Genomic DNA, 25,055 nt, shown 5'->3' on the forward strand with positions numbered 1-25,055 from the left:
GCGTTCGCATGAATTTCAACTCTGGTATGCAAAGGTTCCAAAGCAATGCGAACAATAATTTAAAAAATATTTAAAACAAAACGTTTAGTTTACAATAACCAAAACAAAAAGCTTATTATTCTGGGTATTATTATAGTTAAATACCGAATTTATAACCACAGTTTAAACTTATTTTTGAAGAGTATCTAATGCTTGTTTTATACTTTTTTTAGAGATTTTGCAAAGGTTACAATAATCACGATGATCACACATATAGTTTACTTAACAATTTATCTTTTGGCTGAATATAGTTTGCTCTCCCTTAAAACCAACTAATATTCGCCATCGAGTTAAGTATAAAAATAGTTTCATCGCTTTTTCTGCGCAGTATCCAAAATAAAACGCAAGTGAAGGGTTTGCTTTCTGTTTCTGGAACGCGGGAGAGGGGGTGTACAAAGGTGTTTTTATCTAATCGAGGTTGTAAAACAAAGGTAAATAGAAACACACACCATCTCACACCCCAATCTTTTCCACTCTGACGAGCTACTTTTATAAGCAAAGCTAAAAAAAAAAATAAAAAAACAAAAAGCCAATAAAAATGCGCGCCAAAACGGGGCCATGAATTAATCTGTTTCTTGTTGTTCCTATTTTATAGGCACACATGCGTGTTTTTTTCCCAATTTTTTTTTTAATCTAATCTGAAAGCAGTGAGAACAGCAATTACGAATGCCGCGTAAAGCAAATAATACACAATAAGTCATAAAACTTATCGCGATTTAATCTAGTGGGAATGCAGCTGTGTGTGTGTGTGTGTGTGTGTGTAAAGAGGAACGTGACATTGATAGAACACGATGCGTGGCGTTATCATTAAATACACTCTTATCACAATCGATTCACGATTGAACAACAACAACAAACTTGTCGACAACTAAACACGGAAGAGGGACAAAAACAAAATGAAATAAAAGACAGCGAGATAGAGGAAAATTTACTATATAATATATATATATATATATTTATAGATAACAGCCGCTTATCAAACGAGTCATCATTGTAGGACGAACTCAGGAAGCGCAGTCAGAAAATTAGGGTCATAAAAAAGCATGCGGATTAATCAATAATCAACATCAATTTATAACTCTAAAATCAATTCCAATTCCAAAAGCATTTCAATCCATCCTTATTACGATACACGTAATACGCGTTAATTACCCATGATTCCCTAACTCAGTTCATATTGTTCGATCATCGATCGATGGAGGGCAATAAAAATAGAATGGATTATGCAAAGACGTATCAAAAATTCAACGAGCAATCATCATCAAAAATTGAATGGACGGCCCAATGGTGAAAAGGGGGACGCAGGAGGTGGGGGAAAGGCGGAGTGGGCGGGGCGGGCGGACGGGTTCATTAAAGTTTCAATCGCTGAGAATGCGAACAAATGTCGTCGTTTGCATGCGTCTCTGTCTCTGTCTCTGTCTCCGTCGCCGATTAACTGTAAAACTACTGCTCAATGGAGATACACATATGCATATATACATATAGACGGGTTGGAAAATAATGGCTTGCGAAGGGGGGGGGAGGGAGGGGGGAGGGGCGGGGTTGGGCCGGCATGACTCAGAGAACTTTAACCGTTTTACGTGGCCTCGAGTGTGCGCTCGTTTCGACAATGTGTATGTGCGGTATTGTGTTGCAGATACAGATACAGTTGCAGATACAGATACAGTGGCAGAGATACAGATACATTAACGACTTACAGCTGGGGTCAAAATGTTAAAGACCTCGGGGAATTTACAAAACGAATATGAGTCAGCTCAATAGAAAAATATTATATAGCCACAGATGTTCAGTACCTTATGCCAATAGAGGGCACTTCTTTGGGGAGAAAGTATCTCAGCAACTGTTTATGATCCCTGATATTGCATAACTGTCTTTAACTTACTATCGATATTTGCATGCCTTCGATAGGTTAGGCATCGAATATTTCGATATTTTCGATTTATTATTCTTAGCCCCATGATTTCTAAACGTTTGATGTCTTTTCTAAGTTTTGACCATACAATGCTTTCGATTGCAATACTTTATTTCGATTGTTTAAAGAGATCGTTTTTTAATATGAAACTAAGGTTTCGATTATTGCATTATTATGCCTATTATTACTCACTGGGTAGTGCTATTTAATTGACTGCAACTGTTTGCTCTGAGCATCTCATTGCCTCATTCCGTCTCTTTTTTTTAATCTATCGCTCTCCGTTTTGCCCTCATCTTCCCATTGCTATTGCGTCTCTTTTCCGCTCGTCCACTATATTTCCCACTCTGTCTAGCTTGGGGTCGTTGCAGTGCAAAACTATAGTTGAAGGTGATTTCATAATGAGTCCTCCCCTTTCTTTTCCTGCCACCTCCTCCTTCCCCGCAACTTTGTTTTTTTTTTTTTTTTAGCTTTTTGCATTTTTCCTCTGGGGCCGCTGCACTTTTTGTATTGTTGCGCTTTTAGCAAAAATAGACATTGTCTGGACGTCGACGTCGAAAACTGCGACGTTGGCATCGACCGCGTCAATTGTTAATTATACTTGGCTTTTCTCTTTTTCCCCTCCTCGCTTTCTTTAATTATATTTCATTACGTATGTGCATTTTATTGGCATTTTTTGTGTTTTGCCTTTTCCTCTCGATTTTGTACTTTGTTGTGTTTTTTATTTCTGCTAGTGCACCCCCACCACCCCCCTCCCCACCAGCAATCCACCAAGTGCAAATGCTTGCCCAATGCTATAATATTATTGGGATAGGTCGGGGGTATAACGATACACCAATGTACATGCATACATTGTATGCCCGAATTGTTCCAGTTAACAAGATAGGTACTTTTTAAATAAAAAAGATACTCATATACATAAGCAATGTGAATTAATAGATAATGCAAAAGCATTTAAAAACTTTTTAGTATAAGAATAATAATAATAACAATAATTTATCGATTTTATACGTTTTCAATAAAGAGAAAATAGCTTAAATTTACTTACTATAAATCCTGCAGTTCCATTCACCGCTTTTTAATCAGTGAATCATCGCTCAGTAAAAATCTCAAGCGCTTAATCAACGCTCAATTTGTATGAAATAGAGCCATAATTTTAACATTGGAAATCATAGCTAAGAAAAACATCTCATAAACAGCACTAAAATAGCGAAAAATCATCGCTATAAATCACTGCTGTTTAAGCGCATTTTAACGGGCAAAAAATCACTCGATTCATCGCTCGTTCACCGCTATTTAATCACTAAATCCTCACTCATATTTCCCTTGCTTTTTCATCGCTCTTTTTGGCAGTTTTTCATGCCCTACTTTCATCAACGCTTCATCAATGAAACATCGACAAATGTTTTAATTGGATCCATAGCATTTAGATTCAAAAATACAAATAAATACATATAACATTCCAGCATTCTTATTGAAAATAAACGAAGCCAAGTTTCTCATTATTTTCGATTATCGACTTGAAGAGCAAATCAAACATAAATATTTAATACTTTCTTGTTCATTTCCCTTTCGAAAACTTAAAAACAATCAAATATTCACATGTCAGTTGTTCTGGACAAATGAAAGTCGTCTCAGTAGTTATGGGCACAAAACGCAAATAGAAAATTCCAAATTCAGGAAAATTCCAATTCCAATTCCAACGAAAATCGTAATTCTAATCGACCGAAAAGTTTCCAGCAAGGAAGTTCAAATTGATTTACAATTCCCCAAACACAATCTCCAATTGAAGTTTCATTTTTGGCTCCTTCAATTTCCTCCAGTTCCAAAAAGTTTACCTAAATAAAACAAAAAGGAAGAAAAAATTAAAAATAAGCATATAAAACGGAGAAACTACTTCCCTTCAAATATTCAAAATGGAAGTTCAAAACTTCTGCCAAAGTTACACACAAACTACAAAATAGTTTTGGCCCAACAAAGAGCAAAAAAAATGAGGTTGAAAAGAAACTAAAACTAAAATGGGCGAAACTTTTTCCTCGATGAATTTTAAAGACTGTGGGAATGGGGGCGGGGCAGTGGCAGTGGGCGTCATTGTGGCCTGTTCTTTGTTTATTTTTATAGCTGCATTTTCAATAACAAAGGCATCGCAGCGCTGATACCAGACACACAAAGGCGCAAAAAGATACAGATACATTTGTATCTGCCGACGTCTCCATTATTCGCTACCCACAAAGACCAGCCAGCCACACTATATACAATATCGAATGTTCATTCACAGGCAAATAAACTTTGCCCAAGAATCGAGTGGTTAAACTTCCTTTCGAATTGTAATTCTTGCCAATTAGCAATATCAATTTCGTTCGGCTTGTGTTCCGGTTGGGAATTTCCGATGTTTGTTTAGGGAAATCTGTTCAATTGTTTGGCTTACATTCCCTGTATTTTTCTTGCCCTGCCATTTGTGCAATATGCCATTTTTTTTAAATTATATATTAGCGTTGGTTGCTTAAAAATATAAGTCATTTCAGTAAATTTAGTTGTATGCGCCAGAGCGTTAAGCATTTAACCAATGGAGGCCCATTAAAAATGGGTTAAAAATGGCACAAAAATGGGAGGAGGAAAGGGGAGGGGAATGGAAAAAAAACAACAAGAGGCAGGGGGCAAGGAGAGAGGGGCAAGGGGCAAGGCAGAGGGCAAAAGCGACGGAGTGACAAGCAAACAGCAACAAAAACAACGCGCACATGACTGACATATGTACACTATGCATATGCATGTGTTTAAAGTGCCGGGTCGATAAACAAAAAGTTAAAAAAAAAAAAAATCACACACATATGTACATAAAAATAAGAGAAGAAACGACAGCAGCGCTGCCCACGTCGACGTCGACTGCGCTGCCAGCTGATAGCGGGCGTCGCGACGTCGCATTTGACTCATTAAATATTTTGCAACCTTGACCGTTCGAAAGCGATTAAAATTGTGATGAGTGTGTGTGTGTGTGTGTGTTTGTGAAGCGGCATGCAATTGCAGCTTGAATTTATGTGCACTTGCGTGTGTGTGTGTGTGGGGGTTGCCCCTTGTGAATGAAACAAAAACTGTTGACATTTGCCAAGGGGGCAAAGCAAGAAATGCGAAATCCACACTGCCCCAAATGCAAACAACATCCGCATATCGATATCGATAACACAGTTGCTTGTGGTGGGACCGGAAAAGCGAAAAGGGCAGGCGGGGTGGGAAAAACCCTGGGAAAAGCGCATCACAAATTGGACCAAAGTTGTGTAAGTGTATGGGAAAAATCAGGCTAATCGAAATGAACCTAAAAATAGAGCATATAACAAGCGTTTCTGCAACAAGAATGATTATTCCTTAGTTATCGATGACAAATCATCAATTTAGGCCACTTTCTTTTAAACTCATTAACACAATCCTACACATACATTATTTAAATAAAATAAAAAATGCCTGATAAAACTTATATTTGGCTGCATTATTTTTTGTTTTGTTTTCTTTCTGCGGTAAATTTGTTAGACATACAAAAAATTTCACATATTTGAGTGTGTTTATTTTGAGTTTTACGTTTCGTGCGTACATTATTTTTCAACATTGTTGTAGATTTTTTTTATCTGCACTCCAGACACCAATCACATCAATCACCAAACTTTTTCCGCAAGAAAAAAAGAGGTGGATACGGATACCACTGCTTTTCTCTTTTAAATTGCGTTCTAATTTAGCAAACAAGCGAAAAAAAAGCATTAACAAAAGAAAACCCAAACATAAACAAGCAAGAAGAGTGAAAATAATTTCGGTCCATCGTCATCAGCAATATTATCTCGCCTTTTAACATTAATTTGCTTTTGTTATACACACAGTGAGCACTGAGAAATGAAAGCCTTTAACAAAATTACATTTTTTATTAATTACGTTTTAAGGCAGTTTATATCTTATCATTCTAAGAATAAAAAAATATAAATAAGCTAGAAGATTTCCCTTAACAGCAATCTACATTTGTTCTCAACTAATGGTTGGTCCTTTGGGCCGGATACGAATTGAATGGCCAAGGGAAAGGATGTCCTCCATTCTCTATTGTGGTTGCCTTTTACTGCCTCCACTGTAATCATTGTGGCAGGTCAATGGTGTTAAATTACATATAATTATTTTTAGCTTTTCCTTATGCCCGTTTTTTTATCACCTTGTCTTGTGTCTCTCTTCTCAAATGCTTTTCACTTCCCACTTTGTTTTTCGTTCGTCTCTAAGCCACAAAAACATGAAACCGTACCTCATCATCATCACCACCATCATCATCATCATCATCGTCATCGTTACCAGTGTCATTATCATTAGCTTGCGTTTTTATTTGTTACGTTTTTCCGCATCTTTTTTAACTCTTCTTTGTATACTACACACATAATTCCCATATTATCTTACACTCTTTGCAATGACTCATTTTCACCAACTGGCGTCGAAAATGCAAATTATGAAATCAATGCAAATGCGAAATACAAGTGTTGCTAAACGATATTTGCGCTTTTTAAAGTTTAAGTTAAAGTTAACTCAAAATTGTTTCATTAAAGAAATGCAGGTTTTTAGGAAGAAAATATGATTTTCAAAGGTTTTTTATGTTCTGTGACTATTTAAACTATTTAATTTTTATAAAATTAAAAAAATCTATACGTATTTGACAGGTAATTTATGTCTAGTCTTTTGCGAAATATTCACAATAGTTGTCAGTTTTTCTTGAAACGCATTGGTAATCCAATTTATGAAACTTTTTATGGACATATTTAAAATGCCACCTGTTTCCACGACAACAACGGAAATGGAGCATTAGCATAACTTTGGGTTAAACCGGTTTATTATAGTACCAAATGCCATTGAAACGAGTCAAGGTCAAACAAGTGCGCCCGAAAGCAAAAATGAAACACAGCAAAAGTTTAAACACGTTTCTCTCCGAAATAAATTGAATCCTTTTCCATTGAAACCGCAACCACTTGAAAGTTGCAATCTAAAAACATAAATAAACTTGATGCAAGTTTATTTTCACGGCACTAATCTTATCGGAATTGCGGCCAATATTCTGCGAATTTTAATTGAAAGTAGACTGATAAATGAAATAAATCAAGTCGAACACTCAACAATTTGGCATTATATTTATAGTATTTTATAGTATTTTTATATAGTATATTTATAGTATTTCCTTCATAACTTGCCTAGAAACATAAAGGAAACCCTATCAATAAAAACTTCAACAACTTCAATGAAAATACACACAACACCACATATAAATTAAAAACAAAATAGGATATTGGTTAAATAATAATCATTAGTGAACAAAGGCGAAGTAAACAAGTAGAAGTTTACATTTGGTGTGGAAAATTTGTTTAAAATTCAATATTTTCCTATTGGAAAGAGGCCGGATATTTTCCATTTTCCACTCATGTATAAATAATAAACAACGAAGCTAAATTATTGGAAGCTTACTTTTATAATTGCCCAATGTAAAATAATACTGCATGGCTGGGAAATTTAATACAAGGAAAAACATGAAGTCTATGCACTTGTCAATTAGTTTAAATTTCGAATTCACAGCGGAAATGGAATTTTAAACAGAAACGGAAACTTGATAAATCAAACGAAATCAACTCCTAATGCGATAAAAAAAGAACTAAATATATACACCATCTCAAATTCTTTCACGAAATCAGAGCCATAGGTGCGCTTCGTCACTACGTGACACTAGCAGATTTCACTAGGACTCTTACATTGTTTCATGCCTTTCGTACATGTACATATATTACGGAAAACTATGACTCAGTCCACCCAGTTTTCACCACCCAGTTCTCTAGCAACTGAAGGTGAGTGGAAAACTAGTTGCGAACAGGCTGGAAAAGACAGCAGACAGGAAATGAGCTTTGCTGCGGAAATTTACCGCGTGGAAATGGTTGCGTTTGATTGCTGCCTTGCATTAGGATGCTCCTTCCTCCTTTCCTCCTCCTTTCCTCCTCCTCCTCCTCCTCCTCCTCCTACCCCCTCCTCCCCTTTGCCAACATTTCTTGTTGCCAACTTTGGCACTCACCTGTGAATGGATGCTGCATTTGATGGCAGGCGTTGCTGATACGCGGACATGCTGGAAGCCTGTTGTTGTTGCTGCTTTTGGTGTTGCTGCTGCTGCTGCTGTTGCGTCGCTTTATTCTGCTGATTAGAGATGCTGATAGATGATTGATGCAAATGATGGGACGTTGGTCCATTATCATGCTGCTGCTGCTGCTGCTGTTGTTGCTGCTGCTGCTGTTGCTGCAGCTGCTGTTGCTGCTGTTGCTGGTTGCTGCTGGCAACAACACGTTGCTGCTGATGATGCTGCTGCTGCTGCTGCTGATGGTGTTGTTGTTGCTGCTGCTGCTGCGCACCGTTTGGTGTGTTGTTGCTGCTGCTGTTGCTGCTGCTGTTGCTGCCGCTGTTGCTGCTATTGTTGTTATTGTTGCTAGTGTTGTTGTTGCTGTTGCTGCTGCTGCTGCTGTTGTTGTTTGTGGGCGGCGGAGCACCGACCTGCACTGAAGTGGAGCGTATAGCTGCTTCCATTTCATGCCGAACTCTTTTGGCTTAAACACTTGTTGTTGGCCGCAGAATTGATTGATTTGCTTTGTTTTGTTGTTGTTGCTGTTGTTAACGTGTTGCTGCTGTTGCTTTTGTTGCTTTTGTTGCTGCTGCCGACAGTTGCAACATTATTGCACTGCGACATTCTCTCGGAAGTGCCCCACAAAAAAATTTCGCTTTAAAGTTAGCACTAATTTCTGTAATTTTTTTGTAACTTTTCTCTTAAAGTTTAACTAACTTAATTGTTGCTTCTTTTTTTTTTTTGGTTTGCTGTTGTTGCTGCAACGGGGCAACAGCATTTGCCTTAATGCGATTGCATTTTTTTATTTTTATTTTGATTGCACTTTTTCTTTGCACTGTAAATCAATTGATTATATATTTGTATAGAGATTTTCTTTTTCTCTTTGATTTTTGATCTTATCTATTTACACACACACTGCGCTCTGTAAGGAAAAGATGTTTGCACTGAATATTATTTTCCATTTCATTTGTTGAAACATATTGATATCATTTTTTTTCTTTCATTTTTTTCTTTTTTTTTTTTCTTCGTTATTTGCATCACTTCACTTTGGGCAAATCATACAACAAAAATGCGAAAAAAATGGTTGTGTTTGGGATTTTGGCAATTTAACACTTCCAAAAAGTAAATTTCGGCAATTCGATGTAGATGTGTATGTGTATGTGTGTGTGTGTGTGCGGCTTATATAAAAATATCTTGCTTTTTTTAACGAATTTCGAAAACGAAACGAATTTTTCCATTAATTAACAGCTTTGCACACTTCTTTTTTTCCAGCCCTCTTGCCATCTTGACAGCTCTCTCTCTTTCGCTCTATCACATGACGACACGCACCGAAAAAAAAGAGGCAAAAACAAAAGAAGTTTACTTTTTTTTATTATCCATCCATCCAAACCGCCGGTCCGTCCATTTCGAACTGCAAAAAACGAAAGATAGAGAAACACTCTGATTAGTTGCAAAAAATCAACACACAAAAAAGCTAAAAAAAAAAAAAAAATATGGGAGGGGGTGGTGTGGGAAGTGGGGGGAGCTTACGATAGCAGGCATAGCAGGTTAAATGATTAGAAAATCGATAATGGCCATAAATATTCCAGCAGATAATGCTCACCCGCCATGCCACAGCTCCCAAAACCCTCGTCGAAATCCAAAAAAAAAAAAAAATATGAAAAAAAAAATACAAAAAATTGTCGCTGACCGGTTTGAAGTGCAGAAGCGCATTATCGCGTCTGCGATTATTTCTGTCATTGAATTGCCCCAGCCATCGCAATCCGACTTATGTTATCGACCGGGAGCTTAAGGTATTGGTATTTACGGCCAAAAGTCCTCTAGATCGAGCATTCGAACGGCAATGGAAACACAACCAACTTATGGCAGAAACAATGGGAAGTGACTACACAGGATTGATTGACTTAGTTATCGATCGATTATTTCGATTATCAAATTACTAAGATCGCTTTTGAGTTACACAATTTTGAATTCAAAAGTGACGAGCAAAACGAGTTTGGAGATTATGATAATTTTATAAGTCTTGCAAATTAGAAGTCTATCGTGTTTGGTTATCGATAAAATCGTTAATTATAAAAGTTATACCATTATAATTGGCGAAGGATATACATATATTTGGTTTGATATCATATATCATCTTTCGCTTTAATTAAAGACAGAAAAACTAAAGGTCATCTCTCGGCTTTTGATAATCTTCTCCATTGTCAGTCAAGCATTTTTGATGATTACTAAACCACTGTTCATTAAATTCGCATTATTATTTTGATATAAAAAGCAATTAATGATTCAATTCATATTCACTGGCATTGCTTGAAAGCCAAGCGAAATGATTCAACACATTCTATTCGCATGGGTTTTTCGTTAAATGGAAACAGAAATATAATTATTCCGGAATTTGCTCATTAATTTTTTACGATTGGTTTGCCAAATTGGTTTGTAAATAAAACTGAACATGAAAGAGCAACATGCATATACTAAATGCAATACATTTTATACATATTTGTGCATATTATAAAGCTCAATACATTATATCTGCAAATCAAATCGTATTCCTTTGATCAGAATGTCCTTTAATAATAATTTTAAAGGGAAATATTTGAAATAAAAGTGCCTTCATTGCTTTGGAAAATGTAAGAATTAAGTTGTCTGGTCTTTAGAACTGTACAATATAAATATGTTTATGCATATTTTTCAATCAACTACAAATGTATGTAAATACCATTTGGCAAGCATGAAGTTCTCATGTATGAACATACATACATATGTACATATTTCAACTGATCCGCATTTTCCATTAGTTTCATTGAAATTTCATGAATTGCGACTGTATTTTAAGCCGCACTTGAATTATACAACTTTTTCTCTCTTTTCCCATACGAGCTGAATTTATTTCAACGGCCCATGGAACTGAAGCGCTTTAAAAGCAGAATTCATCAATAATTTTTCGCCCACTCATCTATCATTCGATAGCACACATACACACGGGCATATAGACAAACACACACATAGACGGCTATGTACATATACAATTGGAGATATATGTATGTACATACATACATATATGTATGAAAAACAGAGGAAGACAGCTGCCCGCCCTGGTAGAAAATCATGGGTGCTGAAGTTTGGCAACGTTGCCATGAAAAACTCTCCAATATTTCTGGCCACATGTTTTTCTGTACTGCCTCAGCCAGCGTCGCAGTCGGCGTTTTTATATCCCATCCCTTCCCCTCCCCCAACCGAACAACCTTATTTCTGCTTTATTTAGTTAGTTTTGCAATTTTGCAACTGTGTTTGCTTTTAATGAAAGCAATTAAACTGCACGGCAGCAAATAAATAAAACAAAGCGGAGAATGCGAGAAATACAAATATACAAATATGGTAAATTAAATTCACACCACGAAAATTGAATTCGAATTTAAGATGTGAAAATTAAGCACGAAATTTCAGTAAAGTATAAAGTGAAATAGAAGTAGAAAACGAGAAACAACAAAGAGCGCAGAAAAAAAAAAACTCAGCGAAGCAGACGAAAGCACAGTTGCCAAACTTCACGGGGCGAGAAAAAAAAGAATAAAGAGGCAGGACCGTGGAATGGGCAAGGGGAGGGAAAAAAACTTAAGCACGCGTAAGATTAATGCAGCGCTGTTGCCGAATTTCACAAGCAGCATGGCAAAAGGCAAAAAGCAGAGAAGCACAAAAGCAAAAAAGCAAAAAACAGCCCCAGCGCAAACAAATTAATAAAAATAACAACACACATACAACAGCAGACGACGGAAATATATATGTACAAATGTATGTATGTGCGAGGAAAAAAAAAGAAGCTTAAAAACTATACGAACAAAAATAAATGAAAATAGGAAAAACAGAAACGTAAAAGCATGAAAAAAACCCAAAAAAAAGAAACAAGAAAAAGCCAGCAGAGCAGAATTATAATAATAATAATAATAGCACACAAAAGAAACCACAGTAAGCACTCCAAAAGCAAGAGCATGAAACGCTATGTTGAAAATTTAATTAAGATATATAGTAATAGTGTATGTAGGTACAGATATACGAATTTACTTTATTGATACTAGCAACTGTATCTTAAAATAGTTGACAATAAATTATAACTAACATAAATTCATGATAATATATTAGGACAGAATATTAAAGTTTCAAAATATTGCTTCTGGAGCGCTCATTGTATCGAGTGCGCACAGTACACTGAAGAAACCAACTTAAAGAAGAAGACGAAAACGATGCCGAGGCACATGTTTAAGAGCGAGAGGGAGAAGCAGATAAGGCACTGGAGCGGCGGAGTGCCAATGCGCGCAAGCAAGACGGCAAAACGGGGGGGATCTGCGCACAAGTCAAGCGGAAGACAGAGCGAGAGAGCGATAGCAAATAAAGCAAGCAGTAATGGAGCACAGAAGACAGGCCAAGAGGGGGTGCAGGGACGAAAGGATGAAAGGGAAACGATGGATCGGGCAAGGAGTGGTGGTAGAAGTGGGGAGGCCACTGCTGTGCTGAGGTTGAGCAAAAACAGAGAACACACATACATTCACACGTACGTACATACTAAATACAAACGCGGAACGCACAGTGGCGCCCGAATTGTTAGATGAAAAATGTGCAAGTCATTCGTGGGGAATTTGCAATTAAGTTTCGTGCTATTCTTTAATTCTTGCCTCTTTCACCCTCTCAATTCCAAATTCAAAATAAAAGTTATTTAGTATTTGTAGCATATCAAGTTTACATTTTTAGGAATGTATCTTATATAAATAATATTTGCGTCAACAATACTTCTTTTCGTATTTTCAGTGCAATTGCGAATATTTAAATAACTAGGGTTGCGCAAGTAAATCAAATATGTAAATTATTTGATTGGGGCAATTTGATCAAAATGAAATAACGGCAATTACACAGGTGCTATTATTGCGCACACCGCTGTGCATGCATACATGTGTATGCGTCTATAAGTATGCGTGTGCCAATACAAACAGTAGGCGGCATGGCGAATGGAATGGAAAGAGGAAGTGTGGATGTGAAACGAGGATGATAGCAGCGGGGTAGGTGGGTAGGTGGAGAGGGACTAAAGAGACATCGTGCGCAGGAACGTTCGTGTGTGTGTGGGTAAAGAGTGCGGGTGACGCAACAGCAACAACAAGTGCAAGGCGGCAGCAGAGTCGTTGGCAACTGAGTGCCGCACACAACACAAATACACACACACACACACTCACGCGCAGACATAAAACTCGCAACGTCATAAAACGAATCGGACAACAAAGCGACTAAACGACGAATGGCGCGACAAAGCGACGACGACAAAACGACACGACTACCAATACAAACACAACAATTCCCCAGAGAACCAAAAGTGCCTGCACTCTCTAGTGCGAGAGCAAAAGAGATAGCTAGAGAGGAATAGAAGTGCGAACGAGATGGGGCGATGCTCTCATGCCAAGTTGTTATTGTTGGCTGCTTTTATTCTTGTACTTTTAAGCCCCCCCACCACTCCACCACCCCCTGGCCAACAACAACAATTTGTCTTTATTGGCTTTACTTTTTGGGCTATTTTCTGCATTCGCTTTTTCGACAATTTAAAAGTTCAGGCAAATGCAATACACAATAATTTGCAGCAGAAAGGAAAAAGTTAAATATTTGCCATAAACACACGATGAAATTGAATGGGTAATATGTACATACTATGTATGTTTATACATCTGTGCATATGTATGTACAAATACAAAGTACTGGGGTCACGCGTTTATAGGTTCATTTTAACAATTGGGTAATTCAGCAATGGGGATCAAGTTGGCAAATCAATTAAATAGTTTTACGGCAACTTTTTAATTAGTCGAAATTCAGTTAACAGCTTTTGCATTAATGTAACTGCATTTCTAACTTTGCGATTCTAAACCATCAATTATTTATGCATGTACATACATAAACATGTACATAATATGTATGTACATATAACCATGCCAAATATGTAAATAGTTACATTTTGCTTTTGGGAATACTTTTCTTTCATTCGAAGCTTTAGTTACTACATTGTTCCTATAAATAGCGCATAAAAATCAGCTAACAGCAAAATATGCATATGAACGAATTTGTTTTAATTTTCTCGGAGATCCGAATGCAATAAATTAAAGATTTATTCGTGTGCTGGCTCCCGAAATTGGTTGGCTAGTCTTTCTTTTATTTTGGCTTCCTCTGAAAATAGCTTAATTCATCCAACTGAAGTGCGGCAACAGCGCATTTTGGCTCCCACAAAGTGCAGCAACAAAAGCGACTCAGTGTGCGCGCGCGTGTGTGTGTGTGTGCATGCATGAAAAATGATAGAAGACCTACGGAGAGAGAGGCGAGGCGAGGAGAGCACGATAAAGAGGTTGAACGAGTGTTGGAGGGGTGTGGTGGGGAAGGTAGAAACGGGTCTAACGAGTAAAACGCAGCAGCAACAAAAACAGCAGCAATAAACACGGCGCGCAAGGTGAAACATGTACAAAAGAAAGAAAAAAGAAGAGAAATAAAATAAAAAACCCATATAAAGAGAGTGTTGGATGAAGGGGGGAGGAGTGGCGAGAGGGAGAGCGGCATAATAATAATAATAATTGTGGAGCACACACACACACATGCACTTACGCACGCATGCTTTTGACTGTTTTATTCATGCACATGTGTGGGTGGTAAAAGCCAGAAATCCACACAAACACTCGCATTCAGTTGAATACATACAGACAGAAAATAAGACAACAAAAAAAATCACGAGTAGGCCGAAAGCAATTTATTTCAGATAAGCGCCGCTGCCGGCGTCGCAGTCGCAGTCGCAGTAGGCGTCATTGACTCTAGGCCTGCCCTCTTCTTCTTCATCATCATCATCTCCTGCCCCGCCATATCCTCGTGCGCCAAACCCCCTTCCCACCACGACCAACCAATCTTCCTTTTCCCTTTCCACTTTTCGGTGTTTTGGCCAAAGTAAAGTATTGATTTTTCGTTTCGTTTTGAGCTTTAATTTAGTGCGCCTGGCTTTTTATTTTCGGGCATTTTATATGGGGGCGTATTAAAACACAGTTCACGCCGCAAAAATATGCACCGTTTAATAAAAATAGAAGAGTATTCCAATTTGATTTAACCACATATGCAGGTATGATTTTAGGTTTTTAGATAATCAAAAGGTGTTAAAAAACTTTATTTTTACATTTTCAAATAAAGTAAGGAGTAAGAGTAAGTAATATAAGATGTTTTTTTTAAAGATATTTCGAAGAGTATTATAAAAGTATTGATAGTTAAACAATTAATTTTATTATATAGGATAAGGGGCATTTCCAATGTCTAAAATCTCCAATTGTATATGCAAATAATTCAAAATTTCAATTGTTTTTAATAAATGAATACTAACAACCATTATTTCATCCTCAGCTGTACATATTTCTATTTTCCCGCCAGTGTGCATGTTGTTTTTGTGGCCTGCGTGTGCTTTATCAGTTACTACTGTGCTTGTTGTTTTTGCCCGGGAAAACGTGTTTTTCACCTCAAAGTTTCCACCGTAGGTTGCATTAATTTTGTTTTTTTTTTTTTGTATTTATATACATATGTATGTACATACGAGTGTTCCTTTTTTCGCGAAAACACGCAAATATCTGCCCAACCAAAAAACAAAAAAAAAAAAGGGAAAGACACGCACGTTGCAATTTGAAATAGTGCAACGCAAAAATAATAATAAATATATTGCAATATTAACCGCATATGCCGCACATGTGGTTTCTTCAGTTTTGTCGTTTTGCGAAAACAAATCTGCGCAGAATTCCGAATTCTTCTGCTGAAATTTCAGTTCAAATAATGAAAGGGCTTTAAATATCCCTGACTAGACACTTTGAATGCAATTTGATAGTCAACATGTTTTTGTTTAGTCTTCATGGAAAAGCCATTGATTTTTATAAACAATTAACAGTACAGAATATATACAAACTATTATGGAGAATTTTCAAGCTTTTATATAAGATCTGAATCCGAGAAGTCAAGAAATCAGCAGGCAAATCTTTGAACATTCTTCAGACTTTAATATGCATGCAATTTAAAAAATCCTTTTAAATCTGATATATCTAAAATATATACATATGTACGTATGTGTGTAAATACTTGGCGATCCAAAAGACTTTGGAACACAACGATAGATGAGATGAATCAGCAGGCAAATCTGCAGTGATTCTTCTGAAGCTTTCCAGTTCCATATAGTCTGTTTCTTCTGGTCTTTCTCTTTCAGGTTCAAGAACATTCGAGGGGTGGAGATAGTGCGAAAGAGCGGCAGAAGCAAAGAGCAAAACGACGGAACGAATGGGGGGGAGCAGAGCGAAGAAGGGCAGATAAGAAACTTGCGAGATAAGAACAAGAGCAAAGAATTTGCTTTTAAATTACTTTCACATGTTCAAAGTTTGCAGCATGGAATTATGGGCGGGGGAAAAAGAACAAATAGAACAACAAATAATAAGTAAATGTGTGTAAGTATTTGTGGAGGAATGATCTACATTTTTGCTGGCGGGAAAAAAATACAAATTATTGATATAAACTTCGACTTTTGCGCTGTGCCTTGTTTCGTTTGTGCCTTTTGTATTGCTTTTGTTTCTTTTTCATTTTTTGTACATTTGTGCTTTATGGTTTTTGCCGCTGGCAAACACAAAAATTCCATTAAAATGTCAAGTGACAGTTTTCAGTAGCCTTTTTCTTCTTTCCCTCGTTATTTCGCATTTACAGTTGCAGTATTTTTGATTTGAGCATTGAATTGAATGCGCATTTTACAGCGCTATTGATTTTTAACCAATGGCAAATGGTAAAAATCCAAACTTTTGAAATACTTATAGTTCAGTATTTCAATATTTACAGCCACATGTTTTTCAGCTCTAACCTTAGAAAATATTGGCCATCAAAGGGTTAAGGTGAGTGTCTAAACACAAGAACGGTAATTTCTTGTTCTCTGCGATTCTATTTTCTCCTTTGATCTCCTCTTGTCATCCGTAAAATAAAAGCAAGGTTGCCAAACTTCATTTGTACGTGAATATTTTTTTTATATTTTTCGTGTTGCGCATTTCTTTTTTTCCCAACTCTGTTTTTTCCCGTTTTTGTTGTCTTTCTGAAGGAGGAAAAATCAATATGCGGATTGCGATTGCATTTAAATGAACACGAAAGCGGCAAAAACAAAAACAAGAAAATCCATGAGACGTACAAACATACAGTTGTGCTTCAAATTATAGTTTTAACCGTCATAAAAAATTGTAACTAAAAACAATCATTCTGTGTACAAAAATTAAAAAAAAAACAAAATTTTTGGGGAATTTTTAAAATTAAACATTTATTTCATTGAACTCCGTTTTTATTGTTTAAACCCTTTAAATATATTATACTGTAATATGTGTATATGTAGTTACTTTTTGTGTGTGTCAACAAATAAAATATGGTGAACAAAGCTTAAAAAAAAAACCGGTTTAACAAGAAATTCTACGTATATCAAAAATATATATGTAAAATAACAGAAAGCCAAGAAGACAACAAATTTAGAAGAGACTGGCCACGTAAACCTCATCTATATACGATATGTATATAGACGTATAAACATATATACACATACATACAAACATGTGATGTAGCTATTCACATTTGAACGGGAGAAAAGAAATTAGTGAAACAGACATAAAGAACGCAAGTCATATTTGCATAATTCAAATGCTAATGAAAGATTCGAATAAATGTATAGAGGCAAAGCCAAGAAAGGTATAAATAGCTTAAACTACAAATGTATGGAGATATATGCCACATATATGGCGAAGGAACCAGAGAAACATCAAAAAATAGACACAAAATATGGAAAATACTTGATTTTTTGGCGCCACACGTTTGTATAAACGAAGAAGAAGTAGAAGACAAAGAAATCAAAGAGATCACATGGAATTTCAAAAACGAATTCAACCCGAGTTGAAGAACCAGATCGAGGACTTTAAGAACCCCATTTCGATTTCGGTTTCTACTGGGGATGATGTTCGCAAACCAGTTGGAACGATAAATTTCGGGGTTACTACATGTTTTCGAAAGAAGTTCTAATTCAGCTTCAAAATACATGCATCACTAACTGCCTCATTTAGAAAACAATATTATGTACGATGCGATATAGAAACATACTAACCACAGTATTATTAGAAAATTAATGGCAAGTCTTTGGTTCTATTCATTTTCCACCTACTCTTTGTTTTTGTTTAAATAAAGTGGAACACATGGCAAAAATGAAGAAAAGCTTGTATATTTCATTATTTATAACATACTTTTGTATTATTTGTATTTCTTTATAAATTCAAACTTGAACTATAAACCATATTCTTCTATTTTCTACAAAAACAAGAATATTATCTCTTTTACTAATTAATACTTTTGTAGTATATTTAAGTTTAATTGATGGATAACGAAGCTTCATTAAATTTTGCAAATAAAGTTTATTCCTTTGCTAATTTCACCAATACAAACTAACGGTACTAAGTATTCACGCATTAAATTATGAAATACTTAGGCTTACCCGATGGACGGCGAATGATGATTAAATCCGCGATATGAAAATCCGTGAGAATCCATGAAAATCAGTTTTTCTCCCTTAACTTATTTTGAATTTCAATTGCAATTGCAATTTTTCATTTTATTTGCATTTCCTTGGAAATCGGCACAAAAACCGCGATAGCTTATTTCTATCCATTTTCTTTCGCATTTTCGGTAACGTAACTATAAAAAAAAGTTAACTTTGTATGCCATACAATACAATTTCATATTTTATTTATTTATAAACATATGTATTTCTCCTTCTATCAAGCAAATAACGATTATTTTATATTTGATAATATTTTTTTTAGCACAGGGCGTTGTCGGGCCCAAAAAAAATGTTTTTTCTTTGCATTTCTTTCATTTTTTTTTTTTCTTTTTGTTGCGTGTATGTGTGTTTGTGCGTACGTGTGTGTGTGTATGCGACTTTGCTTTATTGACTTTTTTTTGTTAAATGTATTAAACAACAAAAAATTAGAACACACGCACACAAACACGTTTAGAAATTTTTCCACTTTAATGCGAGAGAGCGAGCGAGAGAGCAAGCAAGACGGTGGTGAGAAGCGAGAAAAAAAATCGCGACGCAATTTTTGATATATTTCTTTTTAATTTTTCTTCTTTAATTTTTTCGATTGCATTTTATTGCAGCTTTACTGCTTCCTTTTTTCGCATTTTCTTTGCTGGCACAGCGACACACGCACACACCGACACCCACGCACACAGAGCCACACACACACACGTACGCATAGAGAAAACCGCACGAATGTATTCCATATATATATATATATATATTATCGCATATATATATGAATATGGCATTTGGTTCGTTATTTTTTCGAACGCATTGCGTTGCACATTTACCTCGGTTAATTTTCGTGAATTTGTTATAAATAAATTCGCGACGTATATGTTATCTGGCGCAAACGTTGTCAATTTCACATGCTCAGCGCGCATCGCACACCCGAGTTTTTAGTCATTTAAAAACGGCATCAGCAACGGCCAACGACTAGCGGGCAGCGCCGCTGGCAGCGACGTCGGCAGAGCGAACCGCAACCGCGGCAGATGCTGTCGTGTTCGTGCTCGCACCCATCGCGTTTCGGTTCTGTTCATGCACGTTCACATATGCATGTGCATGGTGCGCGTTGCAAAGTTGAATGAAAATAATGGGCATTGGAAAATGCAAAATATTAAAATAGCCAAAAAGTCCAGTATTAAATGATCTTCGGCGAGTGAAAAAGTACGAGAACGAGAGGGACAGCGTGTCCGTGTTGCGTCGCGTTCGACGTCGAGCAGCGAACCACTCACAACCGTTCACAACCGTTCACAACCGTTTGCAACCGCTGGCAACCGCTTGCAACCGCTTCGTCGAGCCGACACAATGGCATCCCGTATTATGTGGCACAGGTCAATTGAGAATGCTAATCAATGTTTTTAATAAATAAAATGTATTTAAAAGCACTCAAAACCAGATAGAACCTGGAGTAACTGCAGTATTAATGCAATTTAGCCAACAAACTACAATCAACTGCTAGTATTGAGTAAAAATTTGATTCATTTAAGCTACTTGAACTGCAATAATCCTTTAGTGAGTTTAACTAAGTTTTTGTTTGGATTTCAACTTATTCAAGCATATTATGTAATGTGCCTTAAAGTGCATATTTAAACAAATAAAAGATACTGCACGTGCTTACAATGTTATTTTTACGCACTTAAGTTACAAGATCTTAACTTTGACAAGTTGAATGTTTAAACTAATGCATAATTGAAGTTAATTTGCCAGTTACTGATTATTTTTAAACAGTTTACTTTGCCTATAAATGCATTAAATTCGTTTTAATTGTGGAAAACATTGCGCGAAAATCGTAGCCCGTGAAAAACGTTTGATAAGCGGAAAAGTGCGCATTTTCAATGGTTTGATTTTCGTTCGTTGCGTATGTGCCCCCACCCCTCCCCCTCTCCACAACCCTTTGATAATTTTCATTCGTCTACGTTCATGTGTTTTGTTTTTCCTCTGCTGTCTTGTTTCTGTTGCTTTTGCTTTTGTTTTTCTGTTTTTGCGTTTTTTTTTTGTCACTTGCCAATTTGCAGTGAAAGTGAAATGCGCTGAGCGCAGGCGGTTGGAAAAGCGGGCGGGGTTATGCGGGGTCACGGGGGGCGGTTGGTGGGCGGCAGGTGGGAAGAGGGCAACGGCCAGCCTAAACGGGGCAAAAAAATTGAGTCGAACACACACGTGCGATTTACCTGTAATCGCTCAATTCGGTTGCAAGTTCGCTGCCACTGATCAAACCGATTTGGCCAAAATTAATGGAAAGATATTCTCAACTGTAATTTGGTTAATTTCAAGCAATTAATTATGATTGCACTGCAGCTATGATGCCTTTAAATATAAGTAGCCTAATTTATAAGCTTAAAGATTGCGACATATGTAAATACATATGTATATAATCTATAAATCGATCAAAAATGTACATAGATTTTCATACATTTCTTTTAAGCGTTTTTTGTTTTGAATTTGCTTTGTTTTTGTTACGGTTTTTGGCCCTCTCCCTTCCTCTTTTTCCCCTTCACCAGCTCCCCTATTCGTTGCTGTTGTTGTTGTTTGCAACCGGCCGGCGGAAGAAGACTTGCAACATTTTTTCTAAGCTTTTCGCTTTTTCCAATTCATTTCGCTCGACGGTCGCGCGACGTTGCCGCTTTTCAGTGCGAAATAAATCGAGCAGCAGAGCACACAAAAGCCGCAACGTCGCAACATGTTCGAAGCGAACTGAAAAGTGACAACGTCGCGCGCGCTCTACGGCATAGGAGAGCAACAAAAGCAAAAAAAGAAGCAAACCAGCAAGCAAATGCTGGAACAGTGACATTTTCTTAACAAACATACGTAAATAACAAAAGAGCCACAAGCCGAAGCAGAGCGTGGACATCAAAAGGGCCGCTCGCACACGTTGCACTTGCATGACACGCCGCATCATACAGCAAACGAGCGAAATGAGCAAATGAAATAACAACATCATACCGAAAATTGTATAATACCAATTGCGACTTTGTCATTCGCTATCATTCAACGTCAGTCCGTCGAATCGAGCGTGAAAACGTGCGTTCAAACTAAAGTTAACAACAAAAGGAAGAAAAATACAAAAAACAGACTACTAAATGTCCCACATGGGCGCCATAAGCTTGTACGATGAGCCCGAAATCATGGAGGAGTTCATCAGCTGTTATCAGTACTTCACCGCCCTGTGGGACAGCAGCAGTCCCGATTACCTATCGAAGCAGAAGAAGGAGCCCGGCTATCAGGAGCTATTGAAGATACTGCGCCGCGTCAACGGCAACTGTTCCATTCAGGATGTTAAGCGCAAGATAAACTCGCTGCGCTGCTGCTATCGTCGTGAATTCAAAAAGGTACAGGAATCCGTCAATGGCTACCAGACGCGCCTCTGGTGGTTTCATCTGATGGACTTCCTCAAGCCGGTACTCAACATTCAATCGCCGGCCAGGGTGAAATCCGAGAACGTGGACGATAGTCTCGACGAGACCAGCATTCAGGTGAGTTACGACTGCAATGCAGTCCAAGGCAAATGCTAAGATATCATACATCTTTATAGAATAATTGTAAAAATTAAGTACAATTTTTAAATAGCTAGATTAATATACATATATATATAATATATAAATATAGATATAAATATAGATAGCATAATAATTAAGAGTGTGTGTATGCATAGAATCTGGTTGAATCGCGTTTGACGTGGTTTGATGCCGTTTGACGGCGTTTGACGGGGTTTGACGCCGTTCGCAGGACAAACGAAACGCCGGTCGTACGACCAATTTACGGCACAAGCTTCAGTCGCGCGACGGACGTTAAACATGTCGCACACGCACACGGCGATCGATTTTTGGAAGGAGTTCCTCGCGATGTACCGCTCGATGCCCGAATTGTGGCTGGTGCGCAGTAAGCTGTATCGCGATCGCCAGCTAAAGCTGGAATCCTACACCCGATTACTAGAGCTGCTGCGCACGACCGATGGCCATGCCAATATCCATACGCTCAAGCGCAAGATCAACAATTTCCGCACCTCGTACCGCCGGGAATTGCGAAAGGTGCTGGCTAGTGGGAACACCTATAAGCCATCGCTCTGGTATTTCGTAGAACTAGATTTTCTCTATGAACTGGAAACCGGTGAACTGCAATTGGAGGATATAACGGCTGTCGATCGGGATCGGGTTCGAAATCCGATAGTCCTGAGGAATGAGTCAAAGAAATCGGTGGCATTGGGGGCACGACTAGCTGAACAGGAGGTACCAATAAGCTTTGTTCTGAAGCAAGAAATCGAGGTGGACGAGGATATATCCGAGGATATGCATCAGTTCGAGACCGAAGTAAGTGATCTACGGAAGAACTTTATGGCAATGTCATGTATCTATGTTGTGGGATAATACTAATATAGTTAATATCGATTTAATCTAATGTTTCTCGCATTTCCTCATGATATATCATGTAACATCAACTATTTTAATATATCCACTTTCAGGATGCAGATATAATGTCTGATACCTTTAATCACGAAGAGGATATGCTACGTATTGATGCCGTCGGTGATGGCGATGTGGAGCCGGAAGCCGAGCCTGATAACGATCCCGAACTGGATAACATGGAGGATCATGTTGAAGATTATCGGAACAATTCTTCCGCGGAGAGCATCACCGTATCTTCGCACCTGCAGCATAACGGAGAATCGCAGACTTCGGATAAATCCGGCCGTCGTATCCGCAGCCGTAGCCGGCGCAGTCGCAGTAGTAATGACACCGATTACGTCGACACGGCCAGAAAGCGTAGAAACGTGGAGACTTCGAATCGAGATAGGGACTGGCATAGAGAGCGAGAGGGAAAGCATGAAAGTGACAGCGAGTACGAGTGCGAGCTGATGGGAAAACGGGTGGCCAGCCACTTCCGGCGAATGCGTCCGGATCAGCGACTTTTCGCCGAACGGATCATCAGCGAGGTGCTGGTCTACGGCCGATTGAATCGTCTCTCGTTCGAGGCCCAATTTAGTTTGGGTCAAAAATAAGTAAGACCAAACTGAACTTAACTAAACTAAAACTCAATTCGCATATGCGAATTCGATTGAAAACGTATGAACTTAATAACTATTTTAAAATAAACCTTTAACGATCAATATATGCATTTTAGTTCTTTTATTTGGAAAAATGCATAATAATAAAGGACAAAATGTATTTTTTTTGCTTGATAAAATTGTTATGGCATTAATTAATAATGCGTGAGTAACATAAAAATGTAATTAAGTTAAGCTGAAAAATCGACAATATTTTTAAGTTTTCATAGTCTAAGTGAAAATATAGCAAGAATGCAAACAATACAAAAATGCAGAAATGGCAAATGTAAAGCAAAAACGGCTAAAAGCGAAAATGAGGTAAAAGGGAAGTAGAAGAAAAGGGCAAAACAAAAAGGATGAAAGCAAATAAAGGAACCAGTTGTTATTCATTTTAAATTTGAGTGAGTGGTTATGCATGCGGATCCCTAACCCCCCTACCCCCTTTAAAAAGAGACAGCACATTGTGTTTTTCAGCCTGTCTTCTTTCCTCCACTTCTTCATCTCCTTCTGCGCCTTCTTGCCTTTTCGCTGATTTTCTGCTGCTGCGTTGCGATTCTTTTATTTCAGCTTTCTTTCCCTTCCAGCTGTGTTCTCTCCTCCTTCTTCGCTCCTTCTCTTCTCTTTCCCATTACTCCAACACTCATTTCATCTTTTTTGCCGCTTCCTTTGCTTTAGTAACTTTAATTTGTTGGCATTGCCATTGCCGTTATACTGGCCATCCTCTCTTTCTCGCAATCTATCGCGCCCTTTCGCACTGTCTTGCCCTTTCACTCATTGCTCTATTATCGTTATGGGTCTTGTCCTGTGAGTTTTCTATGCAACACAATCACTAAGTTATCAGTTATTTGTTTATATGTTTTTTATCAATATGTAAAAAAATTATAACAAAACTATTAACAATGAACGATAAAAATCAACTTTTTTGGCACACGATTTTTTCGGGGTGGCTCTAGAGGTGGCTCCAGGCTCTCTCCAATTTTTGTTCAAGAGCGAGAGAGCGGAGAGCTCTACAGAGAACAGCTCTTTTCTACGCATACAATGACAGCAGACAACTGTATGTGTGCTCGTGTATTGTAAATTTGACAGAATATACCCTTCACCATAGAAGTTCTTAGACTTTAAGTCTATGTTATTTTTGATCAATTGGCACCATTTAAAAAATGATTGTTTTGCGTTGCCTTAACGTTATTATTATTTAAATATAGCTTACAAATAGTAATGTTATGTACATAACATCACAAAATAAAAATTTCAAAAATTACTTAATATTAGAATATCTGTCATTAGAGAGAGTATTCAGCTTGCGACGTGTGAAAAAAAATAAGGCAATGTT

General features: G+C 37.4%; 2 protein-coding genes across 8 annotated transcripts in view; one reads left to right on the top strand and one right to left on the bottom strand.

Moving 5' to 3' along the window:
- The window catches only part of LOC117146658, a 54,297-nt gene extending 34,684 nt beyond the window's left edge, over positions 1-19,613 (bottom strand). The window contains exons 1-3 of one of the 6 annotated variants that reach the window (XM_033312996.1): positions 19,473-19,613; positions 18,595-18,811; positions 8,017-9,465 (exon numbers count right to left, since the gene is read on the bottom strand). In XM_033312996.1, the coding sequence (XP_033168887.1) occupies positions 8,017-8,518 (502 nt within the window). In that variant the 5' untranslated portion in view covers positions 8,519-9,465; positions 18,595-18,811; positions 19,473-19,613. Of the gene's footprint in view, positions 1-8,015; positions 9,466-18,594; positions 18,967-19,472 lie in introns of those variants that run through there. The other 5 variants (XM_033312998.1, XM_033312997.1, XM_033312995.1 and 2 more) reach the window with 5 other exon arrangements.
- A 1,813-nt stretch (positions 19,614-21,426) lies between these two features.
- On the top strand, positions 21,427-24,118 carry LOC117146660. 2 transcript variants are annotated; one of them, XM_033313003.1, is made up of 2 exons: positions 21,427-22,154; positions 23,141-24,118. In XM_033313003.1, exons 1-2 carry the CDS (start codon positions 21,762-21,764, stop codon positions 23,675-23,677), a joined length of 930 nt encoding a protein of 309 aa, XP_033168894.1. In that variant the 5' UTR covers positions 21,427-21,761; the 3' UTR covers positions 23,678-24,118. The 2 variants fall into 2 exon arrangements, with proteins under 2 accessions (XP_033168894.1, XP_033168893.1); XM_033313002.1 differs by lacking the exon at positions 21,427-22,154 and adding an exon at positions 22,442-22,988.
- Positions 24,119-25,055: the final 937 nt, after the last annotated feature.

This window comes from Drosophila mauritiana, chromosome X (genome assembly GCF_004382145.1).
Source record: "Drosophila mauritiana strain mau12 chromosome X, ASM438214v1, whole genome shotgun sequence".
In the NCBI taxonomy this organism is placed as follows: domain Eukaryota; kingdom Metazoa; phylum Arthropoda; class Insecta; order Diptera; family Drosophilidae; genus Drosophila; species Drosophila mauritiana.